The sequence below is a fragment of the Urocitellus parryii genome, chromosome 16, assembly GCF_045843805.1.
Source record: "Urocitellus parryii isolate mUroPar1 chromosome 16, mUroPar1.hap1, whole genome shotgun sequence".
NCBI lineage: Eukaryota > Metazoa > Chordata > Mammalia > Rodentia > Sciuridae > Urocitellus > Urocitellus parryii.
Window position 1 is genome coordinate 319,176 of NC_135546.1, and position 23,362 is coordinate 342,537.

Below are 23,362 nucleotides of genomic sequence, written 5' to 3' on the forward strand. Positions count from 1 at the left end.
TTCAAAAGTACCTTTTGTAAAAAACTGTGGTGAACACACACAGCACACAAAGCTCACCGCTGTGGCCGCAGTTAGGTGGACGTGGGGTGCCACTGACCCCGTCAGTCACATCCACGCTGCCGGGCACCCTCTCTCCCACCGACTCCCCACACGCGGATGGAATGTGTGGTGAGGACACACTCTGTCCCCGAAGAGTCCTGGTGGAGCGTGGGGCCCCACTAGGTGGTGAGAGGGCTGGAGCTTCACCTGACGCTGGCACAGAGCTGGGCTCTGGGTGGTCACCGAGGTGGAGCCCCAGCATGGAATCCTGGTCTCGGTGACAAGAGGGAGAGACCCAGGACCACACACGCTCCCTGTCCCTTGCCACGTGACGCCAAGCAACATCTCTGGACTCTGCCAGCAAGAAGGTCCTCAGAGATGACTCCCCTGGACCTCGGGCCAGAACCATCAGCCCAAATGAGCCCCTCCTTACAGTCTTCACACCCCAGACATTTCCTCAGAGGGACACCAGTGGACTGACACACCCACCGACCAGCTCCTAGCCACCATTCCTCCTGGACCCGGGGGCCACGGCCCCGTCTCTGTGATGGGGACCCCTCTGGGCCCCCCATGTCCATGGACTCACGTGGCACACTCCTGTAGGGACTGGCTGACTTCTAAGCATGACGCCCTCAAGGTCACCTGACCTCTGCATGGGTCAGAACCTTCCACTGAAGCCTAAACCCTCCTCCATGGGGTTGCCACACGGGGTCCTTCTGCTGGTCACAGGGGCACCATTGGCTGTGGCTTCAGGGCCCCTCAAGCCTCTGTTCACCTGACAGGAAGCCTGGGCCTCAGCCACTAAGGCCACTGCTAGGATCCACAGCACAGGTTTGGGGCTGGGTGACCTGGGTTGTCACACGCCGAGAGGTGCGCTGACACACCTCCATGGTGGGGTCCTCGAGGGGGACCACAGATGGCAGTCAGCGTGAGCAGGGGTGATGACGGGGATGCGGGGCGCACAGCCAGGTGAGCCAGTTCCCCTGCTTCCTCATGTTCAAAAGTCTAGAAATAAGCTACACACCAGTGAAAGAAACCACCTGCAGGTTAAGGTGTAGTCAGTTAAGACTGTGTCCACCTTCCAAATTCCAAACCACCACATGCAGAAGAGTGCATCTTCCCTGCGCGACCAATGCACACGACATGAAGGCTGATGGCTGAGCAATTTAAAATTTAAATCCCTAAAACCAAATATATTCAAAGGAAAACCTCACCAAGTCTGGCAGCAGCGTATCTTTCTGAGACAGGGGTTCGCTGCAGGGGTGGTGAGGGGGTGCGGGGCACCCTCTGGGACAGGGGTCCACTGCAGGGTGGTGAGGGGGTGCGGGGCACCCTCTGGGACAGGTGACCACTGCAGGGTGGTGAGGGGGTGCGGGGCACCCTCTGGGACAGGGGTCCACTGCAGGGTGGTGACGACACGCTTGAGAAACTGCTCTGTGTCTACTCACATCCAGCTTGCCGTGGTTTTAGCTTTGTCAACAAGTTTTTGCCAAAATGAATTTTCGGCAGGAACAGATATCTAGCAGATTTACAAGGCAAGACATCATCTTTATTTTTGTTATTATCAATAAACCACAGTTCGGAGGCAAGAGGCATGAATCATGGGAAAACAGAGGTAGAGTCATCAGACAGTCATTTTATATCATTCGTTCGTGCAGGAGGGGTCTGCAGATGCCGAAGCAACGCCCCAGACGAGAACTGAGTGACCTTCAAGGTCACACTGGATCTGTGGGCTCCTCATCACTTTTCCTGAGGCAGGACTGGTGACCGATGGCCACTAGGGGCTCTGTGATCTCAACTCTGGCCATCGGTGCACCTGCCTCCCTGACACGGCCCAGTGACCTGCTGGCTGGAGGAAGCAGGCGGAACTCGGATACCCAGACCCACCTGCGGCTCTGCACAGGGCCTCCCCGGGCACCTGCACCTGTGTCCTTCCTGCTGCACAAACACTCTGGGTGTCCCTGGACGCACAAACCCAGCAGCTCCCAACTGAGGTCAGCCTCCACCCTCCCTCCTCCCGTCCCCGGGCCTTCTGCCAGCATCTGACTCCTCCCGGTCTGTTCCCAGGGCTTAGAGAGCACACCCCAGTGTTCGCACCAGCAGCTGAGAAAGCAGGAGCCTGGGCCTTTCGAGGCAGCGGCAATGGCAATCGGGCTTCCTCTCCCCGACGGATCCCCACACAGAGCTGGTGAAGGGGCGACCCCGTGTCCTGTGAGGCCCTGCCTGACCAGCGCAGGCTGGCGTGTTTCGGGAACGTGAGACCGCATCGCTGAGGCCCGCGGACGAGCTTCCTCTCTTGAGAGCCGGGCAGGGCGACCAGGCTGTGCTTCCTGCTGGGCTGCCTTCTGCAGGCTCCCCACTGCTCAGCCCCAGCTCTGGACACAGGTCAGCAGGGCTTGCCCACCCCAGATTCATGCCTAAGGCCCCTCCCGCTGACCACCTTGGAGTTCTCCAGAGGGACAGGCCTGGACGCCTAGCCCTGGCTGTGCCCACACACGGCAGTCCTCCTGGGGCAGCTAACACGGTGCCCAGCACTCTGTGGGCTGCAGGTCACCCAGCAGTGAGCCAGATGGTCAGAGCCCCTGCTGTGGGCAAGGGCTGGCTCTGGCAATGGGGACTCCCCATGGGCAGGCCAAACGCGGACGGGCAGGTGAGGCCAAGGAGGCAGACAGCCCTGGTGCCTGCCACCAAGGGCACCATCAAAGGGGCTATGAGGCAGAGGTGTGGTCAGCGACCAGCTACATAGGAGCCCTGAGTGCCCAGCGGGTGGCAGAAGCCTGGAAGCCTCATCCCAAGAGAGTGGCCACAACTGCAGCACACACCCGGAACTTTCCAGGGTCTCCCTCCAGCAGGCGCTTCCTGGCATCCTCGGCAGGGTCAGGAGTGGCCATCAGCTCACCGGCTCTGACTCCTGTTCCTTCTCTCCTCCCCAGGGTCACTCCCAGGCGATCCTGGGCCCTTCTGCCATCTTGGTGCTTGTGCTTTCCCAGGGCGTCCACTTGTGTTTTCAGGAAGCGCCACCTTCCTTCATTAAACCCACGTGTCTGTTAGGGTCTCCTTCCACTCTGTCACTCCTGCCATTCAAACCCCATGCCTCCTTCGAGGAGTGTGAGCTCGGCTAGACTTTGCTGTCCTGGGGCCTGGACAAGTCCTCCTTGGAGGGACAACGGCACTGCAATGACATGGCGCCAGGCCATGGAGCACAGAGGACCTAGTATTAGGGTGGCCTCTGAGTGACAGTGGAGGGAGAGGTCCCCCATCTCTTATGTCTTGATGGGACAGAGCAGCTGGTCCACCTCACGCCACGTCAGGCTTCATGGGCTGGACCAGAGGCAGGGCGCCGGGGGTGGCTCACGCAGACTCCAGCCCTCATCGATCTGGGGACAAGTGCTGTCTTTGAGGCCAGCAGACATTGTGACTGTGCCTACTTTAGTGGCTTGCGGGTAGGTAACTGCTACTGTAGCAGGATGCATCCTAACGTCACAGCAGGTTTTCAGCTGATCCTCCTAAAACAGCCCTCCTGCTACCAATATCCACCCCACGTGCTGCCGAGCTTCAGCAGGACGGCAGGTGTTGGGGCAGCGGGTGCTATTAACAACGACCACCACTGACCGGCATCTGTAGGAGCAGGGACGGAGCCCCAGCCTTGCACTGGGGGCGGGCACTCCACCACGGAGCTCCACCCTGCCCGGGGACGGACTTTACGGAGGACTATGATGAGTACCCTCTCCCACCACGCTGGACCCCAAAACCCCAGGCGGCAGCCACCACCCCGTGGCACAGATGGAATGGGACAGGCCGGACTGGACGCCGTGCAGGTGGCAGGACCAGCAGCTGAGGTGTGTGCCCACGTGTGGCATGCCACGCACACCCACAGATTCACACAGGTACTGGCACACATCCTCCTGGGAGACACCAGGACATCCTCCTCCTGGGAGTCACAACATCAGGCAGGGAAGGAGGTCCCGAGGGCCCCCTGAGCAGGTCGCACACATCACCCTCCCGTGGCTCACCTACCTGGTTCCTCAGGGGCCCCACGAAGCCCAGGTTCTCGGCCATCCGCTGGGCTTGGCTGTCCTTTATCCCTTCAAAAATGTCAATTTGCTCCTAGTCAAAATAAATCAAATGAACAAATTCAGACAGTCAAGTGAGAAGATTTACAACCCCCCCAAAAAAGAAAGCGCTTAGTATTTATTTGCAAATGAGTAATTAGAGAGGGCTCCTTCCCAGAGCTCCCGGCTCAGGGCTGCAGCTGCCTATAGGGTGTGTTTTAATTAGCAGGCCGTCTGAGGAACAGCCCTTCCAAAAACTATATCATCCTTCCAGGCCGCCTGCCGACAGCATGGGCCAACGCCAGTTTTCGCTTCTAATTACTACACAGATGGCACTGATGAATATTGAGTCAGTTAATTTTTATGACATCTTTTGGAAGGCTTCCAAAGCAGGGCTTTCCTGCCTCCCGCTGCGGTGACGGTCAGAGGTGTCCTTCGCGGGCTCAGCGTTATCTCGGAGTTAAACACTGCACCGATGATGGAAACTTTTAACGACACTTCACCCTACAAACTGCCATTCCCCCCACAAAAATAAGCACTTCCGGGGCACGCTACTTCATGTCTTCTTCCTGTAAATGGGACTGGTTCAGATCCCGTTAACTTGGGGACGGCCGGGTGTTACTGGTAAGCCTGTGGGTGAAGTCCCCAACGTCCAAGGCAGTTACCTACGTGCGCCATATTAGCAAAGTATTTTAACAACTATGACCAGAGTGTGAGTACGTTACACAGCCCCAGAGGTTCGGGAAACAAAATTCCCCTTCCCAAAGGGGAAAATCATTTTCTAAAAGAAATGATGAACATTCTGCTACAGGTTTTTCATGTGGTCTTGACCCCGAGAACCCACATTAAAAGTGGGTTTATGGGTCTACATTTTCTTATGTAGCTGAGGTGGGCTGAGAGGCAGCGCAGGGCCCTCACCCCACACAACGCTCACAGTCTCATGGGGTAGAAGTTACCCCATTTATTTCGCCGATTTAAAAAGTGAGGCTTAGAGGTGGTGAAAAGCTCGCTCACTCTGAAGATCTGGCTGCAGATCTCTTGACTGAAATTAATCTCAAGGCCAATAAAAGGGACAAGGTTCCAAGCACGGGAAGGAGAAGACCGCACTGGAGTTTGGAAGGATCTGCTTGACTCACAGCTATCCAGGTCAGGCCGGTGTCCGGGGAGAGAGTGTGTGCCGGCAGGGCCACCCGGGGCAGAGCTGACCCAGGAGGTGGACGTCTGTCAGTGTCTATCATAACAGTCCATGAACAGGCATGGCCAGGCCATGAAGCATACCTTAAAAATCAGCTCTGGATTGGAAGCCGCCACCTCTTCAATGTCAACGCCCCCCTGGGGGCTGCCCACCAGCACGGGGCCGTTGCAGGACCGGTCCATCAGAATTGCCAGGTAGGTTTCCCTCGAAATGTCCAGGGCTTCGGCAACCATCACCTGCACACAGGCGGGAAAGTCAGATGCATGCAGCTTCGAGCAGCTTCCGCCTGGACCTGGACACTCTGCTGCCCAGGTCAAGCTGGCCGCTCTCGGGCGCCCCCTGCCGTCCCCTTACTGATCTGCCAACTTGTTCAGGGGACAGGTTTTTGGTCTGCGTCAAGGAACTCCCCACTTTAATCTCCCTTTCTCGCTTTCCCTGAGCATCCTGCCACTAAGAAGAACCCGGGGAAGCAGCACTGTCTTAATCGGGTGTTAACGGTCCGTGCCTCTCCACCTGGGCTCTGCTCGGGTCTCCTGGGTGGAAAGCCAAATCTGATCACCCCAGAAAGGCTCTTTTACAACGAATCTGCTGCTCCACGCTGAGACGCTTCTGTCCCTGGGGTCACTGTGTTTTATTTCATTTTATACTTTCTTTCAATTTACACTTGATGGTTCAAAAATGGATATCAAAAGCCGATGCATGAGCCAGGCGCGGTGGCACACGGCTGTCATCCCAGCAGCTCCGGAGGCAGAGGCAGGAGGATCACAAGTTCAAAGCCAGCCTTAGCAATGGTAAGGCACTAAGAGACTCAGGGAGACCCTGTCTCTAATTAAAACACAAAATAGGGCTCAGTAGTCAGTGCCCCTGAGTTCAATCCCTGGTACCTCCAAAATAACTAAAATAAAAAAGCCAGTCTCCGCCAGTCAAACCCTCCCTCAGGGCTGGTTCTCCTGGGGGCCACTGGAAACGCAGACCCTCAGAAGCTCTCCTGAGGAGAGGCGGGACGCCGACAGCAAGGGCGTGTGGCTCTGTGCTTTCTTTGCCACGTGTAGTAGCAACCTGTGGTCCACAGAAACAATAGGAAGTTCACCTCTGTGCATCAACGTCAGGACAAGCATTTTAAGAAATCAAGACAATTATTTCTCTAAAAACTTCTCTAGGAGATTGGCGAGCCACTGGAAGACATTTCATGGTCACAAAATGCAAAAGGAGCCTGTGGGGTGTGTGGCGTGACTTCCGGTCACTTGGCACTGAGTGACCCGGGGGCTGTTCTCAGCGGCAACACCACACTGCTGTTCTTGGGGTGTCCCTTAGTGCCCCACTTCATCTTGTGGAATGCTGACAGCTGCCCCCTGCCCTCCACCAGATGTCTCCTTGGGAAGAGCAGCTGCCGTCTCACGCGGCTCTCGCTGTTGAGAAAGGGCCTTAAGAAAGCGTCCCCGGGACAAGGATGCTTTTAGCAAGAGACGATTAAAAGATTCCACACAGAGACCAGTTCTGGATGCTACGATGCCATCCCTGGGACTCAGGATGACAGAGAGCTTTAGGGATCATTTAGGGAGAGCCGAAGCCCTCTGCAAACCCTCCTCCCAGCAGAAGCCCGGGAGACCGCCCTCCTGAGTTATGAGAAGGTGGTTATGGGCACAGGCAGTCATTCTGGAGTCCCCGGATGACAACTTCCTCTCTTGGCTCTGCTCGACCAAGAAATCTGCGTTTTTCCTTTGTTTTTAATACCCTGCTCCTCCAAGCGTGCCCTGCAGAGGAGTGCCAGTGTTCTCGGGAACAGGACTGTGAAGCAAAGTTCAACGGCTGGGTCCCAAGGCCACTGCCCTGCCCGGCACACCAGGATGCAGAGCACACACCTCCGAGCCACACAGCCAAACCGCAGGGTCTCATCCCAGGGCCCCCGGAGTCTTCTCAGGAAATCCCACCCAGCCGCAGGGTGAATACACAGTGGCTCCAACCCCTGAGGCCAGCTGGGCTCCCTGGCTCCTCAGCCGCTGATGGATCAGGAAGAGGCAGTGGACTCAGCATGCAGGAAACCCCAAGGCTGGACCAGCCTGGGACCTGGGTCTCTAAGGAGTCTCTCTGCTGACTGTGGAGGAGATGCCCAGGCTTCCACTCACATAAGAGCTTCCAGAACTTGCACTAGGGACCCTCCAAACAAGTGACCCCCCATGGTTAAATACCCACCTCCCAGTTCCCTGGAACCTGCACCCCACCAGAAGGACGAGGCGGATTCTCCACTGCTGTGGAGATGGGTTCTGGGGTCCCTGAGCCTGGTGGTCGCTGCTCTAGGGTGTGAGGACAGTTCACACCAGGAAAGGACCAAAACAGCATTTGGCAATTACGTCTCAGGGGAGAACACAGGGAACTCTGACTTTGCTTTGTCTTTTTGAATGATTAGAATTTTTCACCTTGTTAATCATTTTGCCAGTGTAGGGTGTGGCGGGGGCGGGGGACTTGTCAAAAATAAATCACTCTGGGCTGGGGTTGTGGCTCCGAGGTAGTGAACTTGCAGGCATGAAGCACTGAGTTTGATCCTCAGCACCACATAAAAATAACATGAAAGCATTGTGTCCACTACAACTAAAAAATAAGTGTTTAGAAAAATAAAAAATAAACAAGACAAATCACTCTAGTAGTATACCAGCAACGACCCCACCTACCAGGATGTGCTTATCACTAGTACTTCAGGAACTGATCTACAAGCTAAGCCTGTGCCACGCCACCTCGACAGAGTGTGAATCTGCTCTGTGCACTTTTATGTGCTTTTAAAAGTCTCACAAACACTAATCTAAGAATCTCATGTGCCCACGTAAAACAACAAGTTCCTACCAATAAAAATACGCATTATGCCCTCTGCAAAGTCTGAGTGGGTGAGAGGAAATGCTCATGATCAGACTTCAAGGCCGCGGGGAGCTCTGTAGAACCAGCTGGGAGGAGGCACGGAGCACCCTCAGGGCAGCACAGTGGGATATGCCCACCCTGGCTGGCTCTTGCTCTCGACCTGCAGAAAGGCATGTTGTTGGCGGCCTATAGTCACCGTGCTGTCCCCAAGCTCAGGGTCCTCTGTGCTGGGACAGACCACCCTCGACACACTAAGAACTGCCTGGGTATCTTCTTTAGGCACGTCAAAAAGTTTCTAAAAATCTCTGAAAGTAAACACGGAACACACCCCACCAGCGTCCCCAAATACAGCACGATGCCGGGCCATCAGCCTTGACACAGAAGGGACAGCTGCTCCCCACCAAGCAGGCCCTCATCCACGGTCAGGATGGGCCTGCCACGCACAGGGCCAGGGCCGGGAGAGGCCACCGGGTTCACGTCTTCGGCAGCTGCCCTGAGCAAGCCGGGTCCTCCCCTGCTTTGCACTGGGTGCTGTGGGCAGGGGACTGGTTCCCACACCTGCCTGAGGGAGATGACCAGGGGAGGACATGGGCAGGACAGTGGGGCTGGCCCCGGCCCTGCTCCCATCCACGGTTGGCGGAGGCAGGCTGCCCTCCTGGGCTTTCTCTTCTGAGGTGTGTTCCTGCAGGCACTCAGAGCCCTGGCTGCCCCAGCAGATGCCGTGATACAACAGACCCCGGCAAGAGGGAAGCTGGAAATGGCCATGACCTCAAGGTGGACGCCTAAGGAATAAGGGGGCAGGCCCTCAGGATACCCAGGTGAGGGTGGGAGCGCATTCCTTGCCAGCCCGAGGCGTCCCTCTCTGCCCTTCCAGTGCTGAGCAGGACACCCATGTCCTGCACAGGAAAACCAGGCTCAGACTCCGAGCAACTGATGCTGCTACCGGCCCAGGGTAAAGAACAAGACCAGGTTGGAGGGGCCTCTTCCCTCCTCAGGGACACAGCAGGGTCACCGAGCTCCAGAACGCACTGCGCTCCTGCCAGAGCAGGGCTCCCCCAGCGTGTGCACCGAGGTGGGGCTCTGCCGCTGACGCATGCATCAGGAGGACCTCTTTACCTTGTTGACTTTCACACCTTCCTTGGAGGTTTGCTTTGTTGCTAGGTTGTACCCGATCATCTGTTTGGCCAGCTGACCCACAACTTTAGGGCTACGAGGGAGGAAAAGGGAGAAAATAAAATCCACGTCTGCGGAACAGCACCACACAGCAGAGTCCATTCACCCTCACGTCCACCCTGCCCAGGGTCCACTGTGCACCGGGGAGTCCACTGTGCATCCACTCACAGAATCCCTCGTCTCTCCACCCATATGCCACGGGCTTCGCATGGCACTAGAGGCGCACAGAGGGCACAAGGTAAGGGCAAACCTGAGTGAAACAGAAGCGCTTTCTGACCCCTGTCCCCTCCCACTGCATGGACAGTCCCCGTGAGCCCCAGTCTGAGACGCATAAGAGCTCATGTAAAGTTTGCACAGGTCCTCGACGGTGGGCAATTTGTGAACAGGGAAGAGGACACTGACCACAGGCAACAATGAATATGGTCTTCATACGAAAGGGGTGCGGGACAGGAACAGGGGGGAAAGCGTTCGGTGCTGGGAGGGGACGTTACCAAGCCAGGCTCGCAGGACAGCAAGCAGGACTGCCATGGAGGCAGCTGATGCAGCGGGCGCGGGCCCCTGAGGGCTCCTGAGCAGGACGGCAACTCACCTGCAGTGCCATCACGGCCAGGACTTAGCAACACCACTGTCCAGAGGAAGGTCACTTCCACCAGTTAGGGAACAAAAATCCTTTTAGGATTTTTTCTGCCATGCTAAGCAGGTGGCATATGGGTGAGAAAATCACAGATCCTGTGAGCGGATTCTGTGAGTGCAGGTGACGTGGATTCTCGGAAGGACGTCTGCAGCACTGCCAGAGCCCCCCCCCCCCAGGAATCGGCTCCTCTACCTGCTCCTGCCTGCACCCATCCCTCCTTCCCAGTGACTTCCGTAAGGGCTGGGCCAGGACAGGAAGGAGACCTCCACTTACTCCTTTGTGAGATGCACGCCTCCTTTCAAGCCACTGTTGAAGACTCCTTTTCCTCTTCCTCCCGCTAGGATTTGCGCTTTTAAAACAATTTCTTTTGCATCTGAAAAAGAAAAGTCCAGAGTTGGCAGCTAATTGTAAACTCTTCCTCCTCCTCCTCCTCCTCTTCTTTAATAAGCAGAAAGGAGAGCAGCATCGACATGTGTCTGACTTCCCCCTGGATGTGAAGCGCTCTCAGATCAACTTTGAAAACAGAGGCAACAGCAAACTTCAGACAGCAGCGCCTGACCACCAGGCCCGCTGGCCCAGGACACGTACCCTAGCACCCCGCACCCGAGCACCCCAAGGGGAAGCTAGGCGCCTGCCCCCTTGCTCTTCTGGGTGTGCAGGAGATGCTGGTCTTTACTGCGTGACGACACTCCTGTGTGGCGAGGCACCTACCTGCCGGGCAGAGGCGCTAATGACCTGTCCATGCAGGAGATGGCCCAGGGAAGACTGGGTTAGGCAGCAGCCCTGCAGACGGACAGAGCTGCTTCACAACTGCACCCTTGGAAACTGGCCGCCTCCTGAGCAACTGTCTTATATATTGACTGGGCTGGGCAAGGCAGGGCAAGGGGCGGAAATGAACAGCAAACACTGTTTTTAAATACTGGCAAGGTGAAAAAGTCCCAGGAGGAGCGAGGTTGTGGAAAATCTGTCTCCCAACACAAAGAGTCATTGTCTCCAAGTGGCCCTTTAGACTGGAGTTCCATCTTTAGGGCCTAGAGGGAGGCTGACCGTGTGAAGTAGCCCAGTAACAAAGGAGCAAGCAGGCGAGCTCGCTCCCTACCATGAGAATTTAAAATAAGTAAATAAGCAAAAAGCCGCCTTCAAACCAAGTACGTTTAATAAACCCAACAGCCAAACAGCCAGCATCTTTAGGCCACAGCGGGCACCGTGTTCCAGAGTCAGCTTTGTTTAGAGTCAGAACCAAATCAGAAAATCGTCTCTATGAGCTTTTCTGAGTCAGCACCCGAGGTTCAGAGCCCACGGGTCAATCCGGCCTTAAACAAGGTAGTGTGTGAGAAGGCTTCACCCCCACGCCTGAGAATTCTTCTAAATGATTAGACCAATGCCTGGACCAATTAATCAATTATTACCTCTGAATACTGTGAAGACTCAAAGGATGATTTCAGAGATGGCGATTAAAGCCAAACAAGACCCTAACATTCCCTGGCACCTGCTACCCTCTGCAAGCTGAGCTCTCCTCTGTGCTGGCCACCTCCCCTGCTGAGTCCTGGCGTGGTCCCCCACAGGCACACAGGCCCGGGAGGGCCAGAAGGAGAGGATCTACAGAGGTTCTACCAGAAGGTGGTGGGGAGCGAAGGGAGGCCGCACACCAGGAAGCACTGGGCAGGGCCACCCCAGCTGAGAGGCCTCTGCAGGAGGCCATTCCAAGTCCTCTTCCTCCTACCTGTGCCTACCCTGGAGAGCCGCCTCCCAGAAGGCAGCCCTGTGCACCCTCCAACAACAGCTTGCTCTGGACGGGAACCACCACATCACCTGTCCTGCCCCACATGACAACGGGCCCCCATGGCAAAGGAGCAAAGGAACTGCAGTCTCTGCTCCTAACCTGAAAGTCACGAGAAAAGGAAGGAGGTAGAAGGAACCGCTGCACAGATACTGTATACAGATAGTAGGATACCGCACGGAGGAACAGAAGCCAGAGCAAGGGCTTGGCACGGTGGGGGGCAGCTCAGGGGGGCAGCCCTGGCCCAGCTCAGGAGGCCCTGGGGTCCATGCCCAGCACAAAACACAGAGAGAAAAGCTTCCAACCCCACCCATCACCTTCCCTGCAAAGAGGAGGAGACTGAGGTTCAGAAAGACAAAGGCGGCCTGCCAGTCAGGGACGGGGTCATGTTAAACAAATCTACAGTGTGACGATAACCAACACCGAGGTAACAGAGTGGCTATGGTGCTCATCTCAGTCCTAGTCCTAGCACCTTAAAAAAGCAGTTAAGACATCACAGCCATCATAAGTATTTTCAGGAATGACCCCAAACCGGCCTACAGGAAGACGTTCAGCTGTGATCACACGAGATCCTGCAGAAGGCTGACCGCGTGCCATCACCACTGATGTGTTCATGGCTTTGACACCTGAAGGGTAGCTGCGTCTGTCTCCTAGCTGCCCAGCCTCACACCGGAACCCAGAAAGGGCCAATGAAGGCCTGGCTGATGGTGTGCCGGGCTGGTCAGGTCAACCTCACCCACGATCCATGTGGTCTAACCTTAAGGAAGTGTCTTCCATCGCCTTTGAAACCCCGGACCTCAATCCTGGAGGACTGGGGGCCACACAGAGAGAGGCCCAGCAGCCCTCTGCTGCCTGAAGCTACAAGCAGAGCAACGTGGATTTGTTTTAACTGTGCTGGTTGAGAACCAAGGCCTTCAGCATGCTAGGCAAGCCTGCTACCAGAACTATGCTCAGCAGCACAAGGAAGTCAACCAGAAAAAAGGGAAAGAAAAACCCTAGCCCATCTCTAAACAGCTAACACTCACAACCAGGCCAAATCTTCTCTGCACACCTGCAACTCATACCCAGGACCACAACGCCTCTGCACACCTGCAACTCACACCCAGGACAAATCCACCTCTGCATACCTGCAATTCACACCCAGGCCAAACCCAGCTCTGCACACCTGCAACTCACACCCAAGACCAATACACCTCTGCACACCTGCAACTCACACCCAGGCCAAACCCAGCTCTGCACACCTGCAACTCACACCCAAGACCAATACACCTCTGCACACCTGCAACTCACACCCAGGCCAAACCCAGCTCTGCACACCTGCAACTCACACCTGGGACCTATCTGTCTCTGCACACCTGCAACTCACACCCAGGACCAAAACTCCTCTGTACACCTGCAACTCACACCCAGGACCAAACCCAGCTCTACACACCTGCAACTCATACCCAGGACCAAAACGCCTCTGCACACTTGCAACTCACACCCAGGACCAAACCCAGCTCTGCACACCTGCAATTCACACCCAGGACCAATACACCTCTGCACACCTGCAACTCACACCCAGGACCAAACCCAGCTCTGCACACCTGCAACTCACACCCAGGACAAATCCACCTCTACACACCTGCAATTCACACCCAGGACCACAACACCTCTGCACATCTGCAACTCACACCCAGGACAAATCCACCTCTGCACACCTGCAACTCACACCCAGGACAAATCCACCTCTGCACACCTGCAACTCATACCCAGGACCACAATGCCTCTGCACACCTGCAACTCACACCCAAGACCAATACACCTCTGCACACCTGCAACTCACACCCAGGCCAAACCCAGCTCTGCACACCTGCAATTCACACCCAGCACAAATCCACCTCTGCACACCTGCAACTCACACCCAGGACCAATACACCTCTGCATACCTACACCTCACACCCAGGACAAATCCACCTCTGCACACCTGCAACTCATACCCAGGACCACAACGCCTCTGCACACCTGCAACTCACACCCAGGACAAATCCATCTCTGCACATCTGCAATTCACACCCAGGCCAAACCCAGCTCTGCACACCTGCAACTCACACCCAAGACCAATACACCTCTGCACACCTGCAACTCACACCCAGGCCAAACCCAGCTCTGCACACCTGCAACTCACACCCAAGACCAATACACCTCTGCACACCTGCAACTCACACCCAGGCCAAACCCAGCTCTGCACACCTGCAATTCACACCCAGCACAAATCCACCTCTGCACACCTGCAACTCACACCCAGGACCAATACACCTCTGCATACCTACACCTCACACCCAGGACAAATCCACCTCTGCACACCTGCAACTCATACCCAGGACCACAACGCCTCTGCACACCTGCAACTCACACCCAGGACAAATCCATCTCTGCACATCTGCAATTCACACCCAGGACCAATACACCTCTGCATACCTACACCTCATACCCAGGACAAATCCACCTCTGCACACCTGCAATTCACACCCAGGACAAATCCACCTCTGCACACCTGCAACTCATACCCAGGACCACAACGCCTCTGCACACCTGCAACTCACACCCAGCACAAATCCACCTCTGCACACCTGCAACTCACACCCAGGACCAATACACCTCTGCATACCTACACCTCATACCCAGGACAAATCCACCTCTGCACACCTGCAATTCACACCCAGGACCAAACCCAGCTCTGCACACCTGCAATTCACACCCAGGACCAATACACCTCTGCACACCTGCAACTCACACCCAGGCCAAACCCAGCTCTGCACACCTGCAACTTACACCCAGGACAAATCCACCTCTGCACATCTGCAACTCATACCCAGGACCAAAACGCCTCTGCACATCTGCAACTCACACCCAGGCCAGACCCAGCTCTGCACACCTGCAACTCACACCTGGGACCTACCTGTCTCTGCACACCAGCAACTCACACCCAGGCCAGACCCAGCTCTGCACACCTGCAACTCACACCTGGGACCAATATGCCTCTGCACATCTGCAACTCACACCCAGGCTAGACCCAGCTCTGCACACCTGCAACTCACACCTGGGACCAATATGCCTCTGCACAACAGCAACTCACACCCAGGCCAGACCCAGCTCTGCACACCTGAAACTTATACCCAGGACCAATCCGCCTCTGCACACCTACACCTCACACCCAGGCCAGACCCAGCTCTGCACACCTACAACTCACACCTGGGACCAATATGCCTCTGCACAACAGCAACTCACACCCAAGCCAGACCCAGCTCTAAACACCTGCAACTCATACCTGGGACCAATCCACCTCTGCACACCTACAACTCACACCCAGGCCAGACCCAGCTCTAAACACCTGCAACTCACACCTGGGACCAATCCACCTCTGCACACCTACAACTCACACCCAAGCCAGACCCAGCTCTGCACACCTGCAACTCATACCCAGGACCAATCCACTTCTGCACACCTGCAACACACACCCAAGCCAAACACAGCTCTGCACACCTGCAGCACACAGCTTGGCCCAAACAAAGTTCCTGGGATTCACAAGTTCACATGCTACCCAGTGGAGCTAGCAAGCAGCCAGGCAGGTGAGTTTAATCACAGGAAATGCAGATGGGGTACTCAGGTGCTACTCAAAGGTGACTGGCCTCCTCATCCCATGTTCCCCAAGGTCCCTCCACTAACATCACTTTTCCCATTTTATTCAAAGATCTGATTTCTTAGAAAACTCAGAAAGTTTATTCTATTTTTTCATATCATCCTCCTGTCCCAAACAGAATTACAGAACTATACCTCACACACGAAGTTCAACCTTTTTCTGAATAAATGAGATGATGTAGCCATACTCTAAAGTAACAGGCTAAAGGGGGAGGTACTTCTGCAGAGGACTTCCCATAGAAACAGGTGGCCCTCTGCATTGACCACCACATCACTGGACTGTGGTCTGGACAAGTAGCGGCTGCCTCCTCGTGTGGCCTGAGTGTGGCCTTGAGTCACTGTGTCCCCTGTTCATTCTGCCCGAGTCTCCTATGGACAACAGGTACTCCTGGCCAGGTTTACACTCCTTTGAGAGGAACCCGCTAAATGTCAGTTCTATGCAGATGAGGAGGAAAAGTCTGTGAGACAGATCTGACAGACTCAGAGAGAGATGTGAGACGGTCGCACGGCTGGTACTGACACTGCTGATGACAAGTCCTCTTTCCCCAGATGTGAGGATGGAACAGGGAGCAGTGCCCAGGCCAGCCCAGGAAGCAGGCTTTATGGAAAGGATGGAACAGAGAAGGACTGCTCCCGGAGGAAGAGGGGATCCAGAGCTGACATCCAAACAAGTGGGGGTGTCCTGCCCCTTGTATGCATTTTAGATTTCCTTCCTTCTCACACCCCCCTTCTCCCCTGGTCTTGCCTACCTGACCCAAGGGGGGCCAAAAGGTAGAGTGGTCCTGGGCAGGGAGGGGGCACCCAGGAGGCATCAGTTAACAGCCCCTCCAGCTCCCTGTAGGGAGGAAGGATTCCCTGGAGGTAGGTCACCGTGGCAACAGGTTGAGGAGGAAGGGGAAGGGCTTTGGGCATGTTAGCATTGATTTCCTTCCCGTTGAATCAGCCCCCACCGCCCTGTTGGAACCCAATCATTTACTACCTACACTGACTGTCCTTTGTGTCTCCAGTCTCATCGTCGGAGTGTCTCAGAGGCTGGGCAGGACTGCAACCTGGAGACTAGCCTGGGCAGTTTAGTGAGACTCTGTTTCAGAATACAGAATAAAAAGGGTTGGGGATGTGGCTCACTGGTAGAGCTCCCATGGGTTCCATCTCCAGGGGAAAAGAAAAAAAGAAAAGAAAAAAAACAGGCTCTGATTACAGGCAAAGAATAGTATTCAGAAGCATAAGAAGCCTGCACAATGCCCTACCCCATGGTCTTATTTTACTCTTATGAACTGCATTAAAATAATTCCTTTGCAAATGTTTTCCTCTCATTCTTCACAAGTGTTATTCCAATTATAATGCAGTTTCATGCCAATTTTTATAGTCCCCCAAGTCTCATGCTGGATAACAAATGTTCTTGGAAGCACTTTCAATGCTAAAGAGAAAAATATATATATACGTTAAATTCATCAAGAAAAGCACAACCTAAATAGAATAAATAAGATTCGTTTTTAATTAGGCAAGCCTTATTGAAGTGTTTTGGTTGTTTTTTTTTTTTTTTTTAAGAGATGGCATTCTGAAAACCTAGTTATGAAAAGTAATGTTCATGAGACTCAGCTCTGAACCACAATGGGGACCACCGTAAATGTCTGGCAACGTTCATCAGGAACATCGACAAGTCATTTTCAACTCTTCTCTATTAAACATGTGACGGATGAGTCAAGTGTTTGCAAAACCGGGTTGGCTTTCACTCAGCATCGTTTTCTTCCAACATACTTTCCTAAGTGCACATGACAGCACGGCATACCGGGTACCATGCCAGAGGGTGTGACCACGGTCATCCACCTGAGTGGATCCAGGTGGGACCATGGTTTCCATGGTGCATCAGCCTCCCCACAAGTGCAGAGCGTGTTTTCCAGCCGGTGAGGGCCACAGCGGGTCAGAGTTCCTGCTGGGGGCTGTTGGGGTGTGTTTTAGTTTCATTTTACCTATTACCAGAAGGGAGAGGAGACAGGAGAAGACCTGGTGGAAAGATGAGCCCTCGCCAGGACACACAGTCGCAGGGACACCAGTGGGAGCCCAGGGCCGACCTCACAGGGTGCAGGACCTAGAACCAAACCCAGGACCAGAGCCACCTGACACATCCAGAGCACTCCACCTGCGGGCTGCCACCTGACACATCCAGAGCACTCCACCTGCGGGCTGCCACCTGACACATCCAGAGCACTCCACCTGCGGGCTGCCACCTGACACATCAGAGCACTCCACCTGCGGGCTGCCTGATGTTGGACACTGGGACTACTCTTCTAACAGGATGCAGGGCGCCTTTGAGGAAATGACTGTCCAACTTCCAACGTGCTTTATGGAGCCCGTCAGCCTCAGAACGTCAGGCAGTCGGACACTCCACCTAGGCTGAGTGGTACTGGGGATACCCAGCTGCCACCAGACCGCTCCCCCTCAGACTGGACCTGAACCTAACTCAAGCAGCAGTTTCCAGACAGAGGTAAAAGACGGAGACAGGATCTTCTCCAGGGCAAGAGGGAACCTACCAGGGAGGCATTCACACCCAGAACAATGCCCTCCTTCCCCAAAACAGCAACCAGCTTCACCTGAGCTTCTCCACTGTCTGTTCTGCCGCTGTCTCGCTGCGCTGGGGTGGAACCCAGCGCACATGTGCGTCTGAGCCCTGCACAGAGTCACAGCCCCCACACGTGTTAGTTTGAGACAGGGTCTCGCCCAGGCTGGTCTCAAACTCATGACCCTCCTGCCTCAGACTTCAAGCAGCCGGGATGGCGGGGGTGGCCACTGCTCCAGCTTAAGTTTCATTGATGTTCACTGTCATTGTGGCCATGCTGGGGACTGAACCCAGGGACTTGCACATGCTAGTGAGCACTCTACACTGACCTGCATACCAGCCCACGTGGCTGAAGTTTGTTTGTGTCTTTTTGGTGCCTGAGATTGAACCCAGGGGCACCCCTCCACTGAGCTACATCCCCAGGCATTAATTGTTTTGAGACATTAATTGTTTTAAGCTGCTTAGGGCCTTCCTAAGTTGCTGAGGCTGGTCTCAAGCTTGAAATCCTCCTGTCTCAGCCTCTGGAGTCACCGGGATTATAGCTGGGTGCCACTGCGCCTGGCACCCGACTTAAGTCTTAAATCTAAATGACAGATGGAGCCCACTGTCCATTCAGTTCCACCCCGTCCCAAGTATTTCCCTCATCCAGATACTTTGGGGTGTGTGTCAGCATACAATGAGGGAGCCAGGTGCAACCTTCACGGATCAGCACAGCCTCTATTCAGCGGTGGAGTCACACCTCTGGCGGACCCGCTTTCGTAATGGAAAATGAGCCCCTGGCCAAAGCGGGAGTCTGTGCTCCTATAGGTTACACTGAGAGGTGAATTAGTCATTGACAGAGCGCGTCGGTCTGGACACTCGGGAAACAGGTTAGGAACAGGCCCACACGCTGACACAGGGAGGGCTGAGAGGGGACAGGGTCACAGCATCTCCAGCCAGCCACACAGAGGAGCAGCACCTCCGGATGGCCACAGAGCAGCGAGGTGGACACATGCTGGCTCTGTGCTGGTCAGCAGAGTGAAGACAGCTGTCTCCCCCTGACCACGAGAGTGTCAGGTGACAAAGTCCACAATCCACGTCCTGCACAAACCCCTCTTCTGGTCCACCAACCCAAAGTCACATGGGGAAGGGGATTCCGGGAATCGCCGTCCTAGCAGAAGAGCCAAGACAGTGGACAGCACAGCCCACGTCCCTTAGCTCCTCCTGTGGGTCCCTGCAGAGGGGTCCTGAAGCAGTGGTAGGCCCTGGGGACAGGCAGTCCATTCACAGCAGGTCAGCAGGTCTCAGAGGACCCGCTGCAGTCACCCCCGGCTCAGTCCCGCACTTGAGAGGGCCAGCCCTGCTGCCCGGCTGGCTCCCTCCTCGCCTGCTCAGACCCTCTCAGGAGGATTCATTCTCCAGACAGGGCCCTGGGAAATCACACTGAATCCAACTCCCTCGAAGATTCCTGAGCCCAAGGAGGACAGCTAGCCCCTGTCCCATGCCAATTTGAGAGTGCCTGGGGTGGCCCTGGACAATAGGGAGGTCCATCTGCCCTCTGGTAGACCAGCCCTCCTTCCATGGAAACAAACCACAAAAATAAGAATTTCTCAATAAAGTGTGAACCACTTGAACAATCTAACTGTCCATCAACATTTGGACAGTACTGAGAAAATACAGTCCATGCATGCACATAATAAAATACTAGAAGATTAGATAGCCATAAATAATGATCAAGCCTATCTGTAGGTATGAGTACTGGAAAACGTCCATGTAGGCAGTAAGCTCTACCTGGAGCTCAACCATTATCATTCCAAAAAATAAATAAATAAAATAAACACTTTTGTGAATGGTTATGCAGTTATAGCGAAATCTAAATAGACAATAACCAAATTATTAAATCAATGATCTCACAGGGATAGTGAGTGGTGTTATGGATAGGGCATTATATCTTTTCAGCAGTTAGTATTTTTGCAATTATTGTCATAAAAGCAAATAAAAAATAATTTAAATGTGAGATAAAAGCAGGCAGTTGTCCACGGCTGTTTGCCCTGAACACGTAGGTATTGCCTTCTGATGACTGCGATTCAGAGGCTCAAAGTCTGCTGGGGAAACACAACTAACTACCATAAAATATTAACAGTTCAATAAACACGAACAACAAGCAGGTGATGCCCATCGACAACCCCAGCATCTCAGGAGGCCAAGGCAGGAGGAGGGCAAGTTCAGGGCCACCCTGGGTGATTTAGCAAGATCCGGCCTCAAAATGAAAGCCACAGACGACTAGGGGTGCCGCTCAGCGGTAGAGCACCCCGGGGCTTCCCTTCCCAGTCCTGCCCTGAGTCAGACACACACCCTACAGTGGCAAGGGGAAACGGTGTCCAGTAGGCCCGGCGGGAGAGGAAACAGGTGCCGTAGACAGAAGAGGAGCACCTGTCCCACAGAAGCACCGTGAGTTCTCCAGCCAGGAAGGGCTGGGAGCCACAGAGGAGCCACGACACAGGAGGCTGCAGGGCTGTTCCAGTCAGGCCCTCAGCGCTCCTCCTGACCTCGGAACGAGAGCCCATGGCAGCACCCTGCACAGAGCCAGCAGAGCCAGGACCAGCGCTGTGCACGGAGCTTCGACCCCACATGCTTTCCCTGCAGTGCTGCGGAGGACCAGGCCTGGGCCCGCTACCACTGAGCACTACCACTGAGCGGACAGACAGTGCTACTATTATTTCTCCTACAGTGCTTTGCAAAGTTTAGAAAATGCTGTTATAAATGCCTTTTTTAAAGTTTAAACTGAAAAAAGAGCCCACACGGACAGGAGCTATCACAGGAAGTGAGATTCGACTGATTTTATCTCCTTTTCATAGGTGTGATGTTAAACCTGTGTTCTTTTTTTTTTTTTTCCCCCTTTGGGTACCGGGGATTGAACTCGGGGCTACTCACCCACTGAGCCATATCCCCAGCCCTATTCTGTATTTTATTTAGAGTCAGTTGCTTAGCACCTCGCTGTGGCTGAGGCTGGCTTTGAACTTGTGGTCCTCCTGCCTCAGCCTCCCCAGCTGCTGGGATGACAGGCGTGGACCACCGCACCTGACCATCTGAGTTCTTTACAACGACTTTGTAATCAGAAGAGCACTATCTTCAGGTTTAAAGGAACCGTTTCTTTCTCCTGGTGAGAACAGCTCTGGCACACTGTTGAGGGGGTCCTCACTCCAGGACAGCACGCACCGCCGCCCCACGTTCAGGCTCAGGCAGTGCGGTGAACGGCATCCAGGGTGGCGGGCAGCAGGAGGTGGCCACACACAGTCCTCTTTTTGACTGCAAATTCACCACAAGGAACATGTAGCTGTGAGTGGGGGAAATGACTGACTTGTGACACCTGAGATTAAAGCTGGCGCCTGAAGTCAACAGGGCGAAGCCACCCGGCTGTCCTGGGCTCCACACCACTTCTCCAACCGTGGGCGAGACTGAAGAGGAGGAAGGACAACATGCTGCCTGTCTTCACAGCTGACCCTTGGTCCAAAGCCCCCCCTGGCCTTCCCTGGTCCAGGGCACACATCTGCACCTTTCCAAACTGGCTGACCTGGTCCAATGGGTGACGTGAGGCTTTGTCCTCTGAGACTCAGGCCCAGCCAGGCCTGGACTCCTCAGGTGGACAGGAGGGGTGTCCCCTTGAGGTACCTCCTGCACCCAGGGCTGCGATGTGCATGCAGAACCATCGAAACACCTCCTCTGTTGTGCCCACAATCGCCATCCCCCTTGAACACGTCCCAAAGGAGGAGGAGGCCACTGGGCACAGTGGACAAGTTCACGGGCTATGGTCTTTCGGCCCTAGGATGGAACTCAGCGTCGCTCCACCAAGCAGCCGAGCGGCTCTGCCCAGGCGGTCAGCGTCCCACCTGCCTACAAGGTCAGAGCAAACAGCGATCACCTTGCCCAGTGCCCAGTGGTTACCAAGTGCAGGGGAGCACCCAAGGACACCTGCTCATGCCAGCATCACCAACAGCCAGGTGCAGGGCGGGCACTCACGAGGATAATGGAGGCCCTGACCACAGGGCACAGTGCCCTTTAGCAGAAGGGGAATCTACAAGTACTGACTTTGGAGGAGGGAGGGGAAAGGGGAGGAACCGTGGAATGAACCCGAGCGATTTCCTCTGTACCTTCTGGAATATACCACAGAGACCCTCACCTTCCAGACATCCATAGGCTCTGATGAAAAAGGAAAAAATGTAAATAGAAGAAAGGTGGGTGGAGTAGGGGGCAGGGAAGGGGGGGAGAAAGGAGGGAAAGGGTGGTGTGGGACTGAGCGGGAATGGACAGCATTCCATGCCAGTCCACGAATCTGCCCAAACAAACCCTGGCGTTACCTACAACTGAAACGGAGTAATGGGTTTGGTTTTTTGGTTTTTTGTTTTAAAGAACACACAGACATCTTCAGAAGTGATCAATGATCCCTGCCTGTGATTACTGGGCTCACAGACGTTCTCATCATGTGAGACAGGGTGCAATGCCTTCCGAGCAGCCCAGCTCTGCAGCACCTCCCACACGGACAGATGCTGGTGTGGGTCAAGGAGCACCCTGGCCAGTGGACAGGACCCTCCTGCCACAAGCATGCACCCTGTTCTTATTTATGTGTGGGTAGGCTGGTCAGCACCCTGGCCAGTGGACAGGACCCTCCTGCCACAAGCATGCGTCCTGTTCTTATTTATGTGTTGGAGGCTGGTCAGTTCCAGCACTGCGTGCTCCCTGCCTTTGGCCAGCCTCCTTCTTGATACCCAAGCCTGTTGCCCGGCACGGGGGCCTTGGCCTGTCTGGCAGAGAGCTCTGGGCTGGACTCCATCTGCTCGGCTTGGGCTTCCTCAGCAGCTGGCCCTTAACCAGCCCGGCATCCTCCCTCACCGAGGCTAAGCTGCAGCCCTGGGGACCCTGCAGAGGGGGACTGAGCTGGGCACAGCAGACACCGGGGTCTGCAGTGGAAGTGCACAGGTCGCAGCATGGCCGTCCTCCCATCTCCTCAGTGCAGCCGTGGTCGTGACGCCCCTGTGGTGGCCGGGTGTGGTGACACACGTTCAGCACTGTTCTGGGGGCTCTGCACACCTCATGTGCCTTCACACGTACCTTCACAATGGTCCCTGCAGTCGATTCTACTCTTAGAGGCCAGGACCCTAACAGTCACACACATGCCGTCACCGATCCAAGGCTACACAGACACGAGCTCCAGAGCACAGGGTCCCTCCCCTGGGAGCCGAGGCTCCCCCAGACACCTGAGTGGACTGCCCACAATCAGGCTTGGGGAGTGAAAGAGGCCAGGCCTGAGACCAGGGTGATCTGGGAGAAGGCAACCACCCAGGGACAAGGCCACCTGGAATTCCTAAGGTGGCTTCCGGTAACAGGCCGCCAGGTGACAGAGGGAAGGCACATGATCCCACAG

At 55.0% G+C, this 23,362-nt stretch overlaps 1 protein-coding gene across 1 annotated transcript in view; it reads right to left on the reverse strand.

Annotated features, from left to right (window-relative positions):
• Suclg2 (succinate-CoA ligase GDP-forming subunit beta) overlaps nucleotides 1–23,362 on the reverse strand; it is a 171,991-nt gene that overhangs the window by 56,077 nt on the left and 92,552 nt on the right. The window contains exons 3-6 of the mRNA XM_077793498.1: nucleotides 10,217–10,316; nucleotides 9,253–9,343; nucleotides 5,370–5,522; nucleotides 4,057–4,146 (exon numbers count right to left, since the gene is read on the reverse strand). Coding sequence (XP_077649624.1) covers nucleotides 4,057–4,146; nucleotides 5,370–5,522; nucleotides 9,253–9,343; nucleotides 10,217–10,316 — 434 coding nt within the window. The remainder of the gene's footprint in view (nucleotides 1–4,056; nucleotides 4,147–5,369; nucleotides 5,523–9,252; nucleotides 9,344–10,216; nucleotides 10,317–23,362) is intronic.